The sequence below is a fragment of the Nerophis lumbriciformis genome, linkage group LG06, assembly GCF_033978685.3.
Source record: "Nerophis lumbriciformis linkage group LG06, RoL_Nlum_v2.1, whole genome shotgun sequence".
In the NCBI taxonomy this organism is placed as follows: domain Eukaryota; kingdom Metazoa; phylum Chordata; class Actinopteri; order Syngnathiformes; family Syngnathidae; genus Nerophis; species Nerophis lumbriciformis.
Genome location: NC_084553.2, coordinates 31,155,306 through 31,177,421, shown reverse-complemented (window position 1 = coordinate 31,177,421; position 22,116 = coordinate 31,155,306). Strand labels below are relative to the sequence as shown.

Genomic DNA, 22,116 nt, shown 5'->3' with positions numbered 1-22,116 from the left:
TATTGTTGCACACTGATCTACGTGTACAAGACATTATGTAATTTGACAGTCAGGAAAGCCAGTCAAAGCCAATATTTCCTCTGACACGTTTTACAACTAATTGTGACAAATACAGATATAGATTTATTTGTTAAATCCGCTCTCTGAAACCAATATTGGTAACATATGCTGGCACTGAGACTAATGGTTCTTTTTTGGTCATTTTATTTTATCTGAAGCAGAGGTAAAGCAACAAGTTCAACATTCAACACTTGTTTCTCAGAAGTGTTCAACTGTTTTTTGATGTGGTAACTTCAGCACTTTATATGGACCTCATGTTTTATTTTGATAAATAAAACAGACTGCATCTGTTAAAAACAATAACATATTTTGTGTTTATATATCTATAAAGGCCTCAAATTTTAACTTTTTATGGTCAAGGCAAGTGTTGCCTTAAAGGAGGGCTCATATTTTAGGGCACCAAGGCAATTTAGAAGGGCACCAAGGCATGCATGCGTGTATGTGTGTGTATATGTACATATCATTTTGAAAAATGGCACCTGATGGCCATAAGACGTAACTGCACTTTTTGTCCATATAGCTAAAAGTAGTGTTCATATATGAGATCTAGGGCTGCAAATTATGGCCAAAGTAATAATTAAGATTATTGTTATCAATATTGAAATCATGATTGTTGATTGTTAGGTAAAGCAGTGTTGGGGTGTGAACGTAATACCATCATGTGATGTGTAATGTCTAATTAAAAGGCTATAGATTAATGTTATCTACATATCTAAAGACAAATATAATTTTTTTAAATGTTTTAATAATATCAATTTTCAGCTTTTTGTCATTAGCTTTAACTCTATTTTTACATTTTGATAGAGGGAGGGATTTTTTTAAAATTATTATTATTTTTAAGATATGTACATTTATATGTACATGTAGATGCTGTATCGGGACATATCCACTAAGAGTTTGAGCAGAAATATGTCGTATAGGATATAACTATATACAATAAAACATTAACAAAATTATGTGTCACATACATTTTTTTTGAAGTAATACCTTTGTGACATGAAAAAACACAAGTAATGTAAAAAAACAAAAACCTGGTGTTTACTTTTTGATATCAACAACATAAAACACAAAGCAGTTTGGCTAATGACGATGAAGTCTAATAAACAAGCTTTGTTCTCCTCCAACAGCCCCTTGTTTGCCAACAACAACAAAAACAGGAGTGTCACCTCCCACATCGAATACACAATCTTCACAGCCGGCGTTCAATTCGATGAGATGACAAAATATTTTAGCTAGTATTGATGTTATTTGGACACTGACACATTTTTCAATTAAATAAAGGAGGAGTGATCATCCCAGTAAAGACTTTATAAACAAGTTGTGACAACGTTCACGACACATTGCCTGCTGCATGTTTCCTCACGTCATTAACTTTCAGTCACAGCTGATGGACGCTGTATTGAGAAAATAAAAGCAACATCAAATAGTTTTCTCCTTTGCTGTATACTTTTAGTGTGGGGACAAGTGCGTCCGTCTCCAATATTGTCCACACTTGTCGCCATTTAACAGCAGTGCGCTCTTAAACGCACGCCGGGAAGCGAGGAAAAAATGACGTTAAACCAAGTGCTTGGCTCTGTTTACTCCGAGGGGAAATCTCCGAAGCAAAGTCTGTGTAGTTAGTCCGCCATGATTATTAAGCCAAACGACGCTAGTACGCAAGCGCTTGACTTTGTGAGGCCTAAAATGCATTAATAAATGACAGTTTTTCGGTCATTAAAAAAATAGACAGTATTACTAACCGGCGGGAATTTTATTGTGAATTATCATTATACCATTTATTGTTACATCCCTAGTCCATTAACAAGTAAAAAGTCAAGGGCGGTCACGGCATGTTCTTGCCGCAGATGCTGGTCAATTTTTTAGGGCATTACAGCAAACGACGAGGGCGGTTGTGGCACGTACCGCGGTAAAATTGGAGCCCTGTCGTCTATATACATAATAATGTAATTCATTTTATTTAAAATACCTCAAGTTGACCGCTTTTCTCAGCATGTATTTAGGTTAGATTACAAAAATAGATTAATTTGATTAATCAACTAAAGATCATACATCACTCGTTAGTAGTACTTTTGATGACATAAATGAGTGGATTCTGACCAAAATGTAAAGAAACATTTTTCAGCTATTGTAGCACATAAGTTGTACACTAACAACACTAAGCCAATATAACCTCCACTGTGAAGGTAAATATATAGTGATGTAAAAAGCTTAGAGTATTTTAACATTGTGAGTGTGATTGTATATTTACCTAGAACAGTAACGTTGGCTACAGCAACAGAGAAGTTTCGCGTGCCGGGAGTGGTGGCCCTACACACGTACACCCCTCCATGCTGGGGCTTAATGTCTGTGATGATGAGGTTGCCATTTCCCAACACTTTGGTGTGGTAAACATCAATAGACTTGCTGTCAGCCCGGCTCCAGGAAATGATGGGACGGGGGTTGCCTGTGGCCATACACTCTAAGGTGGCACTCTGATGCACCGACACAGAGATGTTTTGCGGTCCGACTACGATGCGTGGTCTCTGGGGAAGCTGGGGGCTGGGAGCTGCGGGGAAGAGGCAAGAGAGTGGTAGGAAGCATCAGTATCAGAGTTTCATGTCAAATATGCTGTAAAGCAATGCAACAAATCATTGGTTCCTTCAGGTATCACGTTGCGGTTTTGTCAGATTTTTACAGGGCTGCTAACCATACAGTATGTTTCATACTTCTATGATAAAACTACAAATATTGAGTGTGTACATTACAGAGTGCCGTGACACACCTAGGGTGATTGTAAGTGTGGCCTCTGTGCTGCGGCGCCGGTTAACAATGTTGGTAGCGACGCAACGGTAACTGCCAGCATCTGCCCGCTGCACTCCGTGGATTTGAAGAAAACCACCGGGCAGGACTGTGATTCTGGAGGACACAAACATGCATAAATTACAAGAATATCATAACATGACTGGCAAGAGAGCCAGCATTATACAAACCCCGTTTCCATATGAGTTCGGAAATTGTGTTGGATGTAAATATAAACGGAATACAATGATTTGCAAATCCTTTTCAACCCATATTCAATTGAATGCACTACAAAGACAAGATATTTGATGTTCAAACTCATTAACTTTATTTATTTTTTTGCAAATAATAATTAACTTAGAATTTCATGGATGCAACACGTGCCAAAATAGTTGGGAAAGGGCATGTTCACCACTGTGTTACATGGCCTTTCCTTTTAAAAACACTCAGTAAACGTTTGGGAACTGAGGAGACACATTTTTTAAGCTTCTCAGGTGGAATTCTTTCCAATTCTTGCTTGATGTACAGCTTAAGTTGTTTAACAGTCCGGGGTCTCCGTTGTGGTATTTTAGGCTTCATAATGCGCCACACATTTTCAATGGGAGACAGGTCTGGACTACAGGCAGGCCAGTCTAGTACCCGCACTCTTTTACTTTGAAGCCACGTTGATGCAACACATGGCTTGGCATTGTCTTGCTGAAATAAGAAGGGGCGTCCATGGTAACGTTGCTTGGATGGCAACATATGTTGCTACAAAACCTGTATGTACCTTTCAGCATTAATGGCACCTTCACAGATGTGTAAGTTACCCATGTCTTGGGCACTAATACACCCCCATACCATCACAGATGCTGGCTTTTCAACTTTGCGCCTATAACTATCCGGATGGTTCTTTTCCTTTTTGGTCCGGAGGACACGACGTCCACAGTTTCCAAAAACAATTTGAAATGTGGACTCGTCAAACCACAGAACACTTTTCCACTTTGTATCAGTCCATCTTAGAGGAGCTCAGGTCCAGCAAAGCCGACGACGTTTCTGGGTGTTGTTGATAAACGGTTTTCGCCTTGCATAGGACAGTTTTAACTTGCACTTACAGATGTAGCGACCAACTGTAGTTACCGACAGTGGGTTTCTGAAGTGTTCCTGAGCCCATGTGGTGATATCCTTTACACACTGATGTCGCTTGTTGATGCAGTACAGCCTGAGGGATCGAAGGTCACGGGCTTAGCTGCTTACGTGCAGTGATTTCTCCAGATTCTCTGAATCCTTTGATGATATTACGGACCGTAGATGGTGAAATCCCTAAATTCCTTGCAATAGCTGGTTGAGAAAGGTTTTTCTTAAACTGTTCAACAATTTGCTCACGCATTTGTTGACAAAGTGGTGACCCTTGCCCATCCTTGTTTGTGAATGACTGAGCATTTCATGGAATCTACTTTTATACCCAATCATGGCACCCACCTGTTCCCAATTTGCCTGTTCACCTGTGGGATGTTCCAAATAAGTGTTTGATGAGCATTCCTCAACTTTATCAGTATTTATTGCCACCTTTCCCAACTTCTTTGTCACGTGTTGCTGGCATCAAATTCTAAAGTTAATGATTATTTGCACAAATTTTTTTTTTATCAGTTTGAACATCAAATATGTTGTCTTTGTAGCATATTCAACTGAATATGGGTTGAAAATGATTTGCAAATCATTGTATTCCGTTTATATTTACATCCAACACAATTTCCCAACTCATATGGAAACGGGGTTTGTAGAACAACTCCGCCGTTCAACAAGCATGTGTCCCAAAAGGTGGACTGAAAACATCAGAGCACATACCTTTCAGTGGCGAGGGGTAATGTGACCCGGTTGAACTCCCAAGTGATGATTGGAGGAGGGTGGGCCGTGGTTTTGCAATAAAATCTGGCAACTGAGCCTTCGGTTACCACGATGGACCTTGGCTGGATTGTAAACGAGGAAATACCTGAAGCAGAAAAGAACATACTATTACTTAGAAAGTGTCAACATTAAATTACATGTTTGAGAAGTTGGATGGGTGATTAAAATGTCAAAGCACTGAGTGTTTTTTAAATAAATGCAGTCATAACTAGAATGCCTCTTAGTCCAAACAACCTCTGAAAATGAACGTCTGATTAATTTAATTGAAAATGTTGGTAACGTAGGTGACAATGTTCCACTCTAGTCCTCAATTAAAAATTGAGGGCAAACTACCAAACACCGCAATATTTTTATAATAGATATGGGTCAATGTCCCCATTTGTCCCCAATGTAAGGGGACAGTAACGTCATGAAATTAAAATGAAATGTTCAATCTGCACATTTATATTGATTTGCACCAATACTTAATAGATTTGCCCTTTGCTTCTGCACCACCCTTATAAGAAGTGCAAATTAGACAAGCTGTATATTTATATTCATTAAGAAAAATTGCGCACCATCATTATACATTTCATTAAAATGAGCATGCATTTCTCCTTCACCACCACCATTTTAAAGTTAAGCAAATACCCAAAACATATTGAATGTTCTTTTAGGAAATTATATTATTGATTTTAACCTTTGAAAATTTTCATCTCCGTCAAATGTCAGGGCTGTCAAAAGCTACAAACAACTACCGGTACATCCTACCTGCATGGATAATGTTTCCTGAAACTGAGCTCTTGTCACCACCAGCAGCTAAACAACAAGCCCCATAAGCCCACGGAGTGCTACAAATGTTATCAGAGGTGCATGGGTAAGGATTTAAGTTTTAGCCTTTCCTGTTGATAAATGCTCTCTTTTGACAGAGGGTCTTCCTGGGCTGTAAAGGTCTTTAAAGCCACTGAGGTCAAAAACAAGCACTACCATCCCCCCTCTTTTCTCAAAAAGCTGCAAAAGCCTGAGGTTAGGTATTTGGTAAAATACTTGGGTGTGATTTGTGGCCAAAAAAATAAGACTTAAATCAAAACACCAACTTTCTGATAGAGGACTACATGTGCCATTTGGTCAAGAGGGATTACAGTTGTTGGGACCAGATTTCAATTGTGCAAAAATTACTTCTGTTAAGATTTTGTGCTATTTAAATAAAAGTAAATAGACGGAAGCAAAACTGACGCCTGAGAAAAACGATGTTTAACAATATTTTCTTGTTTGCTTATTTTGTCATTGAACAGTTGTCTGTGCAACACATTTAGTTAGCAAGCTACAAATGAGCAGAGTAAGAATAAAGAGTTAAAATGAAAAAAAAATTTAAAACATAAAAAAACAAATATAAAAACCACCCGGAAAAAAAAACAGGGAAAATAAACAACAACAGTGTCATATGTTGCTGTTCTTTAGTCTGTTCGTTTCAAACCTTATGGATCTGATTGACTTAATGATGTTTGATGAACTTGTTTCCTGTCAGGGACGGCGTGGCGCAGTGGGAGAGTGGCCGTGCGCAACCCGAGGGTCCCTGGTTCAATCCCCGCCTAGTACCAACCTCGTCATGTCCATTGTGTCCTGAGCAAGACACTTCACCCTTGCTCCTGATGGGTGCTGGTTAGCGCCTTGCATGGCAGCTCCCTCCATCAGTGTGTGAATGTGTGTGTGAATGGGTAAATGTGGAAGTAGTGTCAAAGCGCTTTGAGTACCTTGAAGGTAGAAAAGCGCTATACAAGTACAACCCATTTATCATTTATTATTTATCATTGTTCAACGATGACAACCAAACTCTAATGAGTAGGTGCATTACCTTAAAGATGCTTTTTTACTACCAAGTTGTTTTCCTGGCATGATGTGAAAATCACAGCTTTGTGCTCTTTGGCGTTCTTGTTCGACAAAAGGCCAACTCTAGTGGCATGGTTGTGTTTAATCAAATTAGTCCTGAGCTGTTGTCTCTGTGCTGTAAGACCCACAGTGGATGTCAAAACTGAATTGGGGGGGAAAGGCATCCCAGTCCCCCTCCTGCTTCCCACACAAATCCACACTGCCGCCCGCCCCCACATTAACACAGGCTCTAACCAAAAAAATGTCATTAATGTGCTGAAGTGATATGACTTTAGGGCATGAGAGATGAGCCACACTGATCTCTTGTCTCTCTACTGGGCCTTTCCATCCAAGCAAATGATGCTGGATTGACAAACAGCGGGGCGATCGTTGATTATTGATAAACTACTAAGTCAAGTTGGAAAATCTATAATTGCTAGGGTTTATAGGGCTGTTGTCACAGATGAGAATAGGACACTGACCTTCGGCTTTGGATGGTGATGTTTGCCAAAGGGCAAATAATGCCAACAATCCATTGTCTACCGCTTCTCCCTCTCGAGAGTGCGGGGGTGCTGGAGCCTATCCCAGCTGCACCCGGGCGGAAGGCGGGGTACACACTGGACAAGTCACCACCTCATCGCAGGGCCAACACAGATAGACAACATTCACACATCTAATGTGTGGATGAATTTATCAAAGCAAACCTTGTCTTTACTATGCACATTCTATTGATGGTAACATAATGACACATTTTGAGTTGTGTGTCCTATTTTAATTCTTACAGTACCCCTGGCATGTTTTTTTTTTTTTTTTACAAATGGAAAAATATTAAAAACTTGAGCCCATTCCCCAAAAGCAAAAAGAAGCAATGCTGGCCATCTGCCCAACCCAGCAATCTCACCTCTAACCTCTGACCTCCACAAATCCTGCCGAGCACCCAGCTCTGCATGGCCACCCCTCTGCAGCTTTTTGCAGACTGTGCAAAAAGACAAGTTGCTGCAAACATTGTACTTTGTCATATTTCTGACATTAGCATGTCTAAATATAATGTACTAAAATCAACACAATGTTCAATTTCACATTGGCCTGGATTTCAACGACAACAGTGTCCTGCCAATTCATTTTAATGCTCGATGCTCCTTATTTTCCTCTACTTGCTTTCCTCACAACAGATGCCAACAACTCAGCAAGCGGAAGGTCAGTGAACAGGTCAAGCACAAACAAAGGTTGACTTACAAATACCAGAAATTAGTTCAGCCTTTTCTGCTCTGGTTACTGTGGTCAGCCTTAACACAGCTCAGCACGCTGCACTCAACATGCAAGTGAGCTACCAAAAGTAAAGACACTCTAATCTAAAGAAAGTGACATTCATGACACCATGATCTATACAATATGTTGGCTGTGCTTTGATGTAAATTTTGCTTAACAGTCACATTTATATAACCCGTTTTTTTTGTCTGTCCACAAGATCCCAGTTTTGTCTGTCCACAAGATCCCAGTTCCCTGATTGCAAATTAAATCATGCCCCCCATCCTCTCTAAAAGTATCTTCTGAAAATGTACACTGTTAAAAATATATCTTTAAGTTGTGTCCACAATTTTTTTTTAGACACGGTCAAAAATAAACTTCATAAACATTACATAGATTTGCCTGGTCACATCATTACGTACACCTACACAAACAGATCAATACAGAGCTGCATACAAATACTGCTTTGAGCAGCATTAATGTCACTGCATGTCGCTTGTCCATGTTATTATGGAAATGCAAAGATTATATAACAAATACTTTATCCTACTTTTATCCGACCGCCTTACAGCCGGTATCTGGCTGAGAGCTTTACTTAATGTCCAAATAAGTATGTATGTATGTATGTATGTATATATCAGGGACGGCGTGGCGCAGTGGGAGAGTGGCCGTGCGCGACCCGAGGGTCCCTGGTTCAATCCCCACCTAGTACCAACCTCGTCATGTCTGTTGTGTCCTGAGCAAGACACTTCACCCTTGCTCCTGATGGGTGCTGGTTAGCGCCTTGCATGGCAGCTCCCTCCATCAGTGTGTGAATGTGTGTGTGAATGGGTAAATGTGGAAGTAGTGTCAAAGCGCTTTGAGTATCTTGAAGGTAGAAAAGCGCTATACAAGTACAACCCATTTATCATTTATTTATTTATACCTCTCTGTGACATCACAACGTAGCCAGACTGCAAAACCCTGCAAGCAGAGGCATCCAAAACTGCGTGCAAGCTCACGCCAAAATGCATGAACCTAATGATTTGACACTTTGGCATTGTTCAACACGAGTATCCAACATTGTAACATTTATAAGTCATAAAAGACAAAAATCATCATAGGTGCCCTTTAAGTGTGCAGTATGTTGAAAACAAGCATTTGAAATATTCTGAAAAGTAGTGAATTATACGAAAGCAGAACTTCACATGGTGTAAAAATCGTCATCCTGCACAGTCCTGTCTTGCACACACTGCAACCACATACGCCCCCTGATTGACAATCAAGTCGAGCGGCACTAGCCAGTGTGCTGAAAGCTACAGGTTGTCAACTTGCAGTCCAGAACAGCTCTGAAAGTGTCAGGGAGTGAGATTTAACCAACGTAGCCACACATGCTGCCATCAGTTACACATGCACACTGCACTTTTGTTTGTTGTATCCTGTTGTTAGGTAGGTTAGGTCAAATAAAAAAAGAATACAACTTTCTAAAGTTTGCAAAATGTTGCGTTTTGCAGCTCCAAACTATTTATTCAGTGCAAGAATGGGCAAAATGATAGTAGAGGTTGCCAACCCCTGTTTATTTCTATTTACTTCAACTGGGCTGCTGTTTGTCCAAGCAATCATTTCAGCAATTTGACTGTGTGGATGGACAATAAAATCCCACTCTAATCCCATTTCAACCCCGCCCCCGTGAGTCCAGCTGCATCAAAGAGACCATGTGAAAAAACTAAACCATGGAAAACCTCCGCTAAAAAAAGTTGTAAAAGCACATTGGTCATTACGGTTCTATAGTGCCGAGCTACTAATTAATTGAAAAATAAGCGTCTTAACAAAATGCAGTGACCCCAATGAATAGTGAAGAAAGGGGGGAAAATTGACTGATAAACTAGGAGAGAAGAATGCAAAGCTGAAGAAAAAGCCAACAAATCAATCAGTGGCGGGCTGGCAGATGTGCTGCTGTTCAACACGGCCTGCAGGACAGTCAAGTGACCACTGACCTGGCTACACAAAGAGCTATTCCCATGAGCGGCATGACCCCTTAAAGCACTGTGCAGCGGGAGGGGGAAGAATTCACCACTCCTCCTCAAAACCCCTTATCTCCAAAGTTTTCCAATCTTTTAACCTTCTACTCACCTCACACAGTGAATTCATTGTCTTTAATCTTGATGGCACAACATGGGAGTTAATAAAGGCCAATGTGTAGATAAGTACATGTTGTTTAACAACTCATTTTAGTTTGCTTTGAGGTATGTTGGGATTTAGAATTATGTATTGACCGGCCACAACATAAGCCTACACAATCTAATAAGATAAAGGACATGGGAGAAGTGAAACCTGCCTTTGATTGACACTGTCACAGAGCTATTGATTTTACATTTGAAGTTGTGCATCAAACTGAGAGCTGTTTCTAACATTCAGACTCTGCTAAATGTGGTAACCAATACACCTAATAAACATATTAACATATCTTGTCAAAATAAAAATAAAAATAGACCTAGTAATGGACACCAAAGCAACTGATAAAATAGAGGAGCTTCAAGTATTATTGGAAGGAAGATTTAGGTTCTGGGCTAGATGTTAGCTGCCCTCTATCTATTGAGCAATTTAAGGAGCCCTTTGACCTCTGGGCCTGCCATTCAGGGAAACCATGGTAACCTTTGGTGTCCAGCAGAGTAAGAAAAACAAGATTCCACGCCTTCAGTTGTCTCACTTATAGACATTTTATTCATCCTCGCCACAGCTCGCACTGCATGAAGTTTACTCTGGTCTTATTAGAGTTTCTAATAGTGCCGCGCCAGAACAAGTCCAGCGTATTCCTTAGCAACTAAAATAACAAAGTGCTCCTGGCCTGTAAGGTTTAATCCACTTTGTCAGCGGCTGCAGCAAGTCCACTAAAGCCTTCCCATTTTTCCCCACCCACACAATAAAAACAACATTTGTGTGACTTTTTTACACAAGCTCAGCACACTGGTATTCTCGGATGCCACTACAGGGAGTATTACTGCCTGCTTTAAAGCTCAGGTTTTTACAAGTTACAAGACCTGACATAATACTAGTGCCCACAGGGCTTAAAATATAGACAGCAAGTTTACAATAACAAGCACGTAATTCAGGACAATGCTATTTATCAGAATCAAATTAGGGGTGTAGCATACCCCTGGTGCCACTGGAACCCCATTGGAATTATATAAAATTGGGGGGATAATAAGGGGCAAGGCTGTATAAAGCAGGTCACTAAAAACTTTACAGCACCCCCCGCGACCCCGTAAGGGTAAGGCGGTAGAAAATGGATGGATGGATGGATGTTTTCCCACTTGAAACAATAAAATACGGTATATTTACAACATATAAACTAAGCTAATGTAATTCTGAAGAAAAAGTACAATGTATTGTCATTAGGGATCCATCCATCCATTTTCTACCGCTTATTCCCTTTGGAGTCGCGGGGGGCGCTGGAGCCTATCTCAGCTACAAACGGGCGGAAGGCGGGGTACACCCTGGACAAGTCGCCACCTCATCGCAGTTGGCCATGCATGATAAATATTGGACAGTTTATGACGTCATAACGATTAAGTTAAAGTTAAAGTACCAATGATCGTCACACACACACTAGGCGTGGTGAAATTTGTCCTCTGCATTTGATCCATCCCCTTGTTCACCCCCTGGGAGGTGAGGGGAGCACAATAGCTCCGATAACCAACAGAAAAAAACACTCCGATGAGGTGAGATTACTTTACTGTGCTGTAGGTGAATTAGGGTGAGCAAATCAAATCAAACCTGATCAGTCACCTGAAGCACCAGCTTCACAACAATGATGTTTTACAAGCCTACAAAGATGCGTGCGCTCAAAGAAGATGCCCCAAAGCCAGCCGTAAAGAAGCATACGCAAAAACTACAGTTAAATCTACCTTTAAAAAGAAATATATATAACAGGTTTATCGTGGGGCATTAAAAAGCATTAAAAGTAATTACATTTTGTAAAAATTAAGGCCTGAAATGTCATTAAAAAACATTAAATATGATGTCCAGAGGCATTAAAAAATGTAGTACAAATGGAGGACTTGGGCGATAATCAATACACCAATTCATCAAACGATGCACGGTGGAGCAGGGGTTAGTGCACGTGCCTCACAATACGAAGGTCCTGAGTAGTCCTGGGTTCGATCCTGCGCTCAGGATCTTTCTGTGTGGAGTTTGCATGTTCTCCCCGTGACTGCGAGGGCTCCCTCCGGGTACTCCGGCTTCCTCCCACCTCCAAAGATATGCACATGGGGATAGGTTGATTGGCAACACTAAATTGGCCCTAGTGTGTGAATGTGAGTGTGAATGTTGTCTGTCTATCTGTGTTGGCCCTGCGATGAGGTGGCGACTTGTCCAGGGCGTATCCCGCCTTCCACCCGAATGCAGCTGAGATAGGCTCCAGCACCCCCCGTGACCTCAAAAGGGACAAGCGGTAGGAAATGGATGGATGGATGGATGAATGAAAATGAACTTAAGAACATTGTGGTCATCCAATAATTGCAATGTCTGTCAGTGTGGTTTGTTTCTTGGTCTATACGGCCCGCTGGTGTCCAAAATCCGGCCCACAGGAAGTCTGATTTTTTAAAATTTATTTGTCCCTTCAAATCTATTTACTACTGCTTGTTACTCTCGGGGTTTCCTAGCCACTCAAGCAAATCATATTGTCTAAAAATGCATTTTCCCATCGATAACGTGACATCATCGCGTCCGCGCCGCAGTGTCAGGCGAGCGTGTGGTGAGTGCGCACTCTTTTAGTCAATTAGTGCATGAGGAATATTTATATATGTATATATATATATATTTTTTTTTAACCCAATGCGGCCCCCGAGTCAAAACGTTTGGGGACCCCTGGTCTATGGCTTTAGAACTGGACACAAGAGAAGAGAAAAGTGCTGCCTCCATAGCGGACAGCAGACTCCGCTGGACGGCAAAATCAAACAGCCCAAACTTTGCCATTCTTTCGTCACCGGAGGCGTTTAGTCCTTAACTCTGACACCATGTCATGTTAATGAGGAAGCTGACTGAGCTTGTTTCATACACAACTCATTTATTTCAGTCATCTCCAGTTCCACACACATTAGCTAATTTGGCTAACATTAGCAACACTCGTGACACAGGCACCTCACGTGACATGCGGTAGCCTAGGATGGACAAACAAACAAATTCTCACAACAGACAACAACTCTTATTTTCTGACTTTTCACATTAAATGAATTAGAGTTCCTTCAGCTGCTTGACACCTTACACTTAACTTGCTATTTAATGTTAACATTTTAAACAATGTTTGAATCAATCACCACATGCATAATTTGCATTTCTAGTATGATGTTCATTTAATATTCCATACAACCTTTTAACTTAACTTTAACTGTTTTTAAATTGTATCCTGATTAAAAACATATCCTCAAGTTTGTGGATATTACAAGGCATGTTTTCAAAGGATATGCATTTTTACAGCATGTTATAAAGAGATAACATTTTGAAAATTACTTCTGAATATATTATATTGATCAACTAATTCAGAATTGCAGTTCCCTTTTAATCATTTTTATTGAAGGTACAGTGTGATGATTGACAGACTGAACCTTTTGATTGGCTATTGTTTACTGCTGGTGCACGAATTCAGAACACCAGATGCTACTATAGAAAAATAAATAAATTCATTTTCAGATAAAACAGTCTTGCGAGCCTATTGTAATTCACTAGATAATAACAGTTATTGTAAACTTTTCAACTAATCAACATTATTATTGTCAACCGCTTACAATTGTGTGTAGACAGGCACAAACGCATACATTTTCTGTCATATTGAGAACATCCTCAATATCAAATGCTGTAACTACAGAGCAGCTACTTTTTCCTGAACCAACATTACCCAGAATTCCCATCATGCCAACAGATAGAACAGTAATCAGAGATCGAGGTTGAAATATTGGACTGCTAGTTTTAAGATGCAACATCTACTTATACCTTCAAAATGGAACAACTCCTCAGTACATCATTCTATTCAGTACAATATTGGCTGGATTGATTAAAACAGTAGTTTATAACACGCATAAAGAGATCCCCTAATCAAAATAAAACATATCCAAAATCAGTTTTGTTTTTCTTACCATAACTTATTGTTTATTTTCCACATACAGCAATTGATCTAGGAAATTTGTTAAATGTTCATTACTAATTTGGTGCATGAGATAAGGTAAAAGAAGATGCTATTTTTTTGCAACTTTTCCTAACATGTGAGGCAGGCAACAAAAAACAAACTGTGACATAATCATGGATTTGCAGAGGGTAGGTTTCAAAGTGTAAATTTCAAAATTCTATGGTTTCACTTTAGTAAACAGTGCAATTTTACTTACATCATTTGTACAATTTTTTGTTACTGTTTTCTAAAATGTATAAGTGAACAATGCATTTGTCATCATGTTTTAATTCAAGCATTTACAACAGAAAGGATCTATAGACATTTTAAATATTAATTTAAAATATTTCATTAAACTTTTAATTTAATTAATGTTATCATCCATCCATCCATTTCCTACCGCTTGTCCCTTTCAGAGTTCCTGGAGCCTATTTCAACTGCATTCGGATGGAAGGCGGGGTACACCCTGAACAAGTCGCCACCTCATCGCAGGGCCAACACAGATAGACAGACAACATTCACACACTAGGGCCAATTTAGTGTTACTAATCAACCTATCCCCAGGTGCATGTCTTTGGAGGTGGGAGGAAACCTGAGTACCCGGAGCGAACCCACGCAGTCACGGGAAGAACATGCAAACTCCACACAGAAAGACCTTGAGCCTGGGAATTGAATCCAGGACCTTCATATTGTGAGGCACATGCACTAACCCCTGTGCCATCAATTACAGTACTGAAAGTCCGGATTCCACTTGTAATAGTAATGCAGTCTGTTAAGATTTGGGATTTGTGACTGTACGGTTCAAACGTTGTCAAAGAGATTCTAGTTTATATCCTGACTACAGTTGAGGTCACCTTGAGCAAGGAACCAAACTGGTCAACACTCATCTCAGGGACATCTCCATATGACTACATCCTTGCACATGTATGATCTCGTGTAATGCTCGCATACAAGACTTAGACTTAGACTTAGACTTCCTTTTTATTGTCATTCAAATTTGAACTTTACAGTACAGATAAAAACTAAATTTCATTTCATTAGCTCATGGTAGTGCAGGATAAAAAAGCAATAAGGTGCGTATATAAATAAATAAATAGGTTACTCTACAGATAAATATATTGCACTTTTTCACATGCGTCCACGTTTATGGATGTATGTTATATTGTCTTTTTTATTCCAGCGAGTTCATCCATTTTGGGGGAATTTAGGGGATTTTTATGATGCGTTCAAGAGTCTTACGGCCTGAGGGAAGAAGCTGTTACAGAACCTGGAGGTTCTGCTACGGAGGCTGCGGAACCTCTTTCTAGAGTCTAGCAGTGAAAACCGTCCTTGGTGGGGGTGGGAGGAGTCTTTGCAGATTTTCTGAGCCCTGGTCAGGCAGCGGCTTTTTGCGATCTCTTGGATAGGAGGAAGAGGAGTCCTGATGATCTTTTCCGCCGTCCTCACCACTCTCTGGAGAGACTTCCAGTCTGAGGCACTGCAGGTTCCAGTCCACACAGAGATGCTGTTGGTCAGCAGGCTCTCTATAGTGCCTCTGTAGAATGTGGTGAGAATGGGGGGAGGGAGCTGTGCTCTTTTCATCCGAAGCAAAAAGTGCATGCGCTGCTGAGCTCTTTTTACAAGAGCTCCGGTGTGTAGGGACCAGGTTATATTGTCAGTTATCTGCACCCCCAGGAACTTGGTGCTGCTTACCATTTCCACCGCTGTGCCGTTGATGAAGAGTGGAGCGTGGCTGGACTGGTGCTTCCTGAAGTCAACGATGATCTCCTTGGTCTTGTCGACATTCAGGACCAAGTTGTTGGTTCTGCACCAGTCAACCAGATGTTTCACCTCTTCCTTGTAGTCCATGTCGTTGTTGTCACAGATGAGGCCCACTACTGTCGTGTCGTCTGCATACTTCACAATGTGGTTAGTAGTGTACCTGGCGCAGCAGTCATGGGTCATCAACGTGAACAGCAGCGGACTCAGGACGCAGCCCTGGGGGGAGCCAGTGCTCAGGGAGATGGCACTGGAGGTGTTGTTGCCGACTCTCACAGATTGGGGTCTGTCTGTGAGGAAGTCAAGCAGCCAGTTGCATAGGGGGGTACTGAATCCAAAGGGGGCCAGTTTGCTCACCAAGTGCTGCGGGATGATGGTGTTGAATGCTTAGCTAAAGTCCAGAAACAACATCCGCACGTGTGTCCTTTCCTTCCAGATGTTCTAAGCTCAGGTGGAGTGCAGAGGAGATGGCGTCCTCTGTGGAGCGGTTAGGGCGATAAGCAAACTGGTATGGGTCGAATGTGGGGGGAAGTCTGGAGACAATATATTCCTTTACCAGCCTCTCGAAGCACTTCATTATCATGGGGGTGAGTGCCACGGGGCGATAATCATTGAGGGAGGAGATTGTGGGTTTTTTAGGCACTGGAATGATTGTGGCCGTCTTAAAACATGATGGTACCACAGCCTGGGTCAGCGAGATGTTGAAGATGTCTGTGAGAACCCCAGCCAGTTGGTTTGCACATCCCTTAAGCACCTTGCCTGGAATGTCATCAGGTCCCGGTGCTTTCCGGGGGTTCACTCTCCTCAGGGTTTTCCAGACATCCGCTATGTCCAGGTTGAGCGGCTGCTCATCAGGGCGAGGGATGGATTTTCTCGCCGGAGTAGTGTTAAGTGCCTCAAACCTTGCAAAGTAGTTGTTAAGGTCATCTAGGAAGCTGATACTGTTGTCACAGGGACGGGGGGCAGCTTTATAGTCCGTGATGACCTGTATGCCCTGCCACATTCGTCTAGTGTTTGTGGGGTTGTCAAAGAAGTCCTGCACTTTCTGACTGTGAGCATGCTTTGCAACCTTAATGGCACAGTTCAGGTTAGCTCTGGCTGTTTTTAATGCTACCATGTCGCCAGACTTAAACGCCTTGTTCCGAGCCTTCAGCATTGCATGTACCTCACTGTTCATCCAGGGTTTCTCGTTGGCCCGTGTGGGGATGTTCTTGATCACACTGACATCCTCCATGCACTTCTGAATGTATGTGGACACAGACTCTACATACTCCTCCACACATGTGTGATGATTATCGGTGGGGGCTGCCTTGAGCATGTCCCAGTCTGTGGTTTCGAAGCAGTCTTGTAATGCTTCCATTGCTCCCTCTGGCCAGGTGAAGTGAAGTGAATTACATTTATATAGCGCTTTTTCTCAAGTGACTCAAAGCGCTTTACATTGTGAAACCCAATATCTAAGTTACATTTAAACCAGTGTGGGTGGCACTGGGAGCAGGTGGGTAAAGTGTCTTGCCCAAGGACACAACGGCAGTGACTAGGATGGCGGAAGCGGGGATCGAACCTGCAACCCTCAAGTTGCTGGCACGGCCGCTCTACCAACCGAGCTATACCGCCCCGGTCCTCACCTGCTTCATTGTAGCTTGCTTCTGTCAGGTTTGTCACTGACAGTTTAGTTATGTTTTGAGTTTTTCCTCTGTCTGTCTTTATTTCCTGTAAGCGCTCTTATTTTGGTTCTATTTCCTGCTTGTCTCCCTGAGTGCTGTGTCCCCTCAGCTGTGGCTGATTGGCACCTGGCCACACCTGGTGTCAATCAGCCAGCTACTATTTAGTCCTGCTTTGCCCTCCAGTCAGTGCTGGAGTATTGTCATTATGATTGTCAATGTCATTAATACTTATCGTTGTAGCTGTGTTTACTTCTGTTCACTCTGCTCATGTCATAGTTCCTTCGTGTCACAGTAAGTGTTTTTGTTTCTTGTTCACAATTAGCCTTTGTGCTAGTTTTTGTTTATAGCCAAGTTTGTTCTCCGCCTTGTGCGCACCTTTTGTTTGTACCCTTTTGTTTGTTCTTGTTTTAGTGTTAAATTAAATCATGTTTTCCTGCACCAAGCCTGCCGTCTCTGCATCTTGGGGTTCGTCACCAACACACTCTGACAGAATACTCCAGCCTCCTAACACGAATCCCGCAGAGACTTCGATGGCGGAGAGGCTTGACAGGATTCTTGGGATAATGGCTAAATTAAAGAAAAGTTTGGCCGCTTTTCAAGCCCTCTCCCACCCACCCCTGTCGTCTGTGGGCCTATCTGGGGACGTCTGGGATCCGTCCCTTGAGGGGGAGGCTATGAGTAGCTGTGCAGCTGAGGAGGCACAGTTACTCTTCACACAAGTGGGTCTGCAACAGACGCCACCATGCAGTCCGGTGGGCCAGCAGACACCACCATGCAGTCCGGTGGGCCAGCAGAGGCCACCATGCAGTCCGGTGGGCCGGCAGACGCCACCATGCAGTCTGGTGGGCCGGCAGATGCCACCATGCAGTCCGGTGGGCCGGCAGACGCCACCATCATCTCCGGTGGGTCTGCAACCTACGGCGCCATCATCTCCGGTGGGTCTGCAACCTATGGCGCCATCATCTCCGGTTGGGCCGGCAGCCGCCACCATCATCTCCGGTGGGTCTGCGACAGACGGCGCCATCTTCCTCTCCGGTGGACCAGCAGGGGTCGCCACCATCCTCTCCGGTGGACCAGCAGGGGTCGCCACCATCCTCTTCGGTGAACCAGCAGGGGTCGCCACCATCCTCTCCGGTGGACCAGCAGGGGTCGCCACCACCCTCTCCGGTGGGCCAGCAGGGGTCGCCACCACCCTCTACGGTGGGCCAGCAGAGGGCGCCACCATACTCTTGTTGGCCACGGATGTGGTCGTTTCACGGGCAACCGCCTCGCAAATTGCGGCAGCGTTCAACTCGCCGTCGCCACCTGACTCTTCCCCGCTGGTTCCGGGGACACTTGGCCTGGCGGCCCACCGCCTTGTCCTCCCTCCACCCTCCCGTGACTTTGGACTGTTCTTTTTTTGGGGAGGGGTGCTACTGTCAGGTTTGTCACTGACAGTTTAGTTATGTTTTGAGATTTTCCTCTGTCTGTCTTTATTTCCTGTAAGCGCTCTTATTTTGGTTCTATTTCCTGCTTGCCGCCCTGAGTGCTGTGTCCCCTCAACTGTGGCTGATTGGCACCTGGCCACACCTGGTGTCAATCAGCCAGCTACTATTTAGTCCTGCTTTGCCCTCTAGTCAGTGTTGTAGTATTGTCATTATGATTGTCAATGTTATTAATACTTATCATTGTAGCTGTGTCTACTTCTGTTCACTCATGCTCATGTCATAGTTCCTTCGTGTCACAGTAAGTGTTTTTGTTTCTTGTCCACAGTTAGCCTTTGTGCTAGTTTTTGTTCATAGCCAAGTTTGTTCTCCGCCTTGTGCGCGCCTTTTGTTTGTACCCTTTTGTTTGTTCTTGTTTTAGTGTTAAATTAAATCATGTTTTCCTGCACCAAGCCTGCCGTCTCTGCATCTTGGGGTTCGTCACCAACACACTCTGACAGCTTCCTGATCAGCAGTGGCTTGTATGCAGGAATTAGCATCACAGATAGATGGTCTGAGGAGCCGAGGTGGGGGCGTGGTGCAGCTTTATACGCATGTTTAATATTGCTGAACACTAAGTCCAATTTGCTTCCACCCCTGGTTGCAAAATTCACATATTGATGGAAATGAGGGAACACAGTTTTCATGTTAGCTTGATTAAAATCCCCTGCCACGATGAAAACTCCCTCTGGATGTGTAGATTGCAGTTCATTGATGGAGCAGTACAAAGCATTCAAAGCTTCTTTGGTGTTAGCACTGGGAGGAATGTACACTGCTGTGAATATCATAGCACTAAATTCCCAGGGTAAATAAAATGGCCTGCATTTTATACAAACCCCGTTTCCATATGAGTTGGGAAATTGTGTTAGATGTAAATATAAACGGAACACAATGATTTGCAAATCCTTTTCAACCCATATTCAATTGAATGCACTACAAAGAAGATATTTGATGTTCAAACTCATAAACTTTTTTTTTTTTTTGCAAATAATAATTAACTTTGAATTTCATGGCTGCAACACGTGCCAAAGTAGTTGAGAAAGGGCATGTTCACCACTGTGCTACATCACCTTTTCTTTTAACAACACTCAATAAACGATTGGGAACTGAGGAAACTAATTGTTGAAGCTTTGAAAGTGGAATTCTTTCCCATTCTTGTTTTATGTAGAGCTTCAGTCGTTCAACAGTCCGGGGTCTCCGCTGTCGTATTTGACGCTTCATGAATGTTGTCTGTCTATCTGTGTTGGCCCTGCGATGAGGTGGCGACTTGTCCAGGGTGTACCCCGCCTTCCGCCCGATTGTAGCTGAGATAGGCTCCAGCGCCCCCCGCGACCCCAAAGGGAATAAGCGGTAGAAAATGGATGGATGGATAATGCGCCACACATTTTCGATGGGAGACAGGTCTGGACTGCAGGCGTACCAGGAAAGTACCTGCACTCTTTTTTTACGAAGCCACGCTGTTGTAACACGTGCTGAATGTAGCTTGGCATTGTCTTGCTGAAATAAGCAGGGGCGTCCATGAAAAAGACGGCACTTAGATGGCAGCATATGTTGTTCTAAAACCTGTATGTACATTTCAGCATTAATGGTGCTTCACAGATGTGTAAGTTACCCATGCCTTGGCCACTAATGCACCCCCATACCATCACAGATGCTGGCTTTTGAACTTTGCGTCGATAACAGTCTGGATGGTTCGCTTCCCCTTTGGTCCGGATGACACGATGTCGAATATTTCCAAAAACAATTTGAAATGTGGACCCGTCAGACCACAGAACACTTTTCCACTTTGCATGAGTCCATCTTAGATGATCTCGGGCCCAGAGAAGCCGGCGGCGTTTCTGGATGTTGTTGATAAATGGCTTTCGCTTTGCATAGTAGAGCTTTAACTTGCACTTACAGATGTAGCGAATAACTGTATTTAGTGACAGTGGTTTTCTGAAGTGTTCCTGAGCCCATGTGGTGATATCCTTTAGAGATTGATGTCGGTTTTTGATACAGTGCCGTCTGAGGGATCGAAGGTCACGGTCATTCAATGTTGGATTCCGGCCATGCCGCTTATGTGGAGTGATTTCTGCAGATTCTCTAAACCTTTTGATGATATTATGGACCGTAGATGTTGAAATCCCAAAATTTCTTGCAATTGCACTTTGAGAAACGTTGTTCTTAAACTGTTTGACTATTTGCTCACACAGTTGTGGACAAAGGGGTGTACCTCGCCCCATCCTTTCTTGTGAAAGACTGAGCATTTTTTGGGAAGCTGTTTTTATACCCAATCATGGCACCCACCTGTTCCCAATTAGCCTGCACACCTGTGGGATGTTCCAAATAAGTGTTTGATGAGCATTCCTCAACTTTATCAGTATTTATTGCCACCTTTCCCAACTTCTTTGTCACGTGTTGCGGGCATCAAATTCTAAAGTTAATGATTATTTGCAAAAAAAATGTTTATCAGTTTGAAAATCAAATATGTTGTCTTTGTAGCATATTCAACTGAATATGGTTTGAAAATGATTTGCAAATCATTGTATTCCGTTTATATTTACATCTAACACAACTTCTCAACTCATATGGAAACGGGGTTTGTAGTTAATATTTCTACATCGGGAGAGCAGTGACATAAGACTATCTTCCCATTATTGCACCAGTTGTTGTTGATGTATATACAAACACCACCGCCTCGGGATTTACCGGTGAGAGTGCTGCTCCTGTCCGACCGAAACATAGTTAGACCCTCGATGCTAACTGCGTCGTCCGGAACGGTTGGTTTCAACCACGTTTCTGTGAGAAATATGGCACAGCAGTCTCTCATCTCGCGTCTTGCATATAAATCCAGCTTCAGGTAGTCCAGTTTGTTCTCAAGGGAGCGGACATTTGAAAGCAGGATGGAAGGAAGCGGTGTTCTGAGAGGATTGGCCTTTAGCTTTGTTGTTAGCCCCGCTCGGCATCCCCGCTTCTGCTTCCGATCACACCGCTTACGTGTCCTCCGTTGACGGTCCCCGCTGGTACTTGACTCCGCTGCTTCACAGGCCGCTGGATGTAGCCGGCGTAGAATTCCGATGCTAGCGAGGAGGTCCAACATATACGCATCTTTCAGTCCAAAACGGCCCGATCTCTCCACATCCAAGATTGTCTGGCGGTCGTACGTTACCACGGAGTGTCCACGCTGGAAGCCAGCCATGAAATTTACAGAATTTATCGGTATATTTGCCAAAATGTTCTATTTCTACCATGAGCGTCTGAAGCTGCAGCCCGGCAGGGCGCCGCCATC

At 42.8% G+C, this 22,116-nt stretch overlaps 1 protein-coding gene across 1 annotated transcript in view; it reads right to left on the bottom strand.

Annotated features, from left to right (window-relative positions):
* prtga (protogenin homolog a (Gallus gallus)) overlaps positions 1-22,116 on the bottom strand; it is a 65,450-nt gene that overhangs the window by 33,924 nt on the left and 9,410 nt on the right. The window contains exons 3-5 of the mRNA XM_061964111.2: positions 4,666-4,810; positions 2,822-2,955; positions 2,309-2,605 (exon numbers count right to left, since the gene is read on the bottom strand). Of these exons, the coding sequence (XP_061820095.1) occupies positions 2,309-2,605; positions 2,822-2,955; positions 4,666-4,810 (576 nt within the window). The remainder of the gene's footprint in view (positions 1-2,308; positions 2,606-2,821; positions 2,956-4,665; positions 4,811-22,116) is intronic.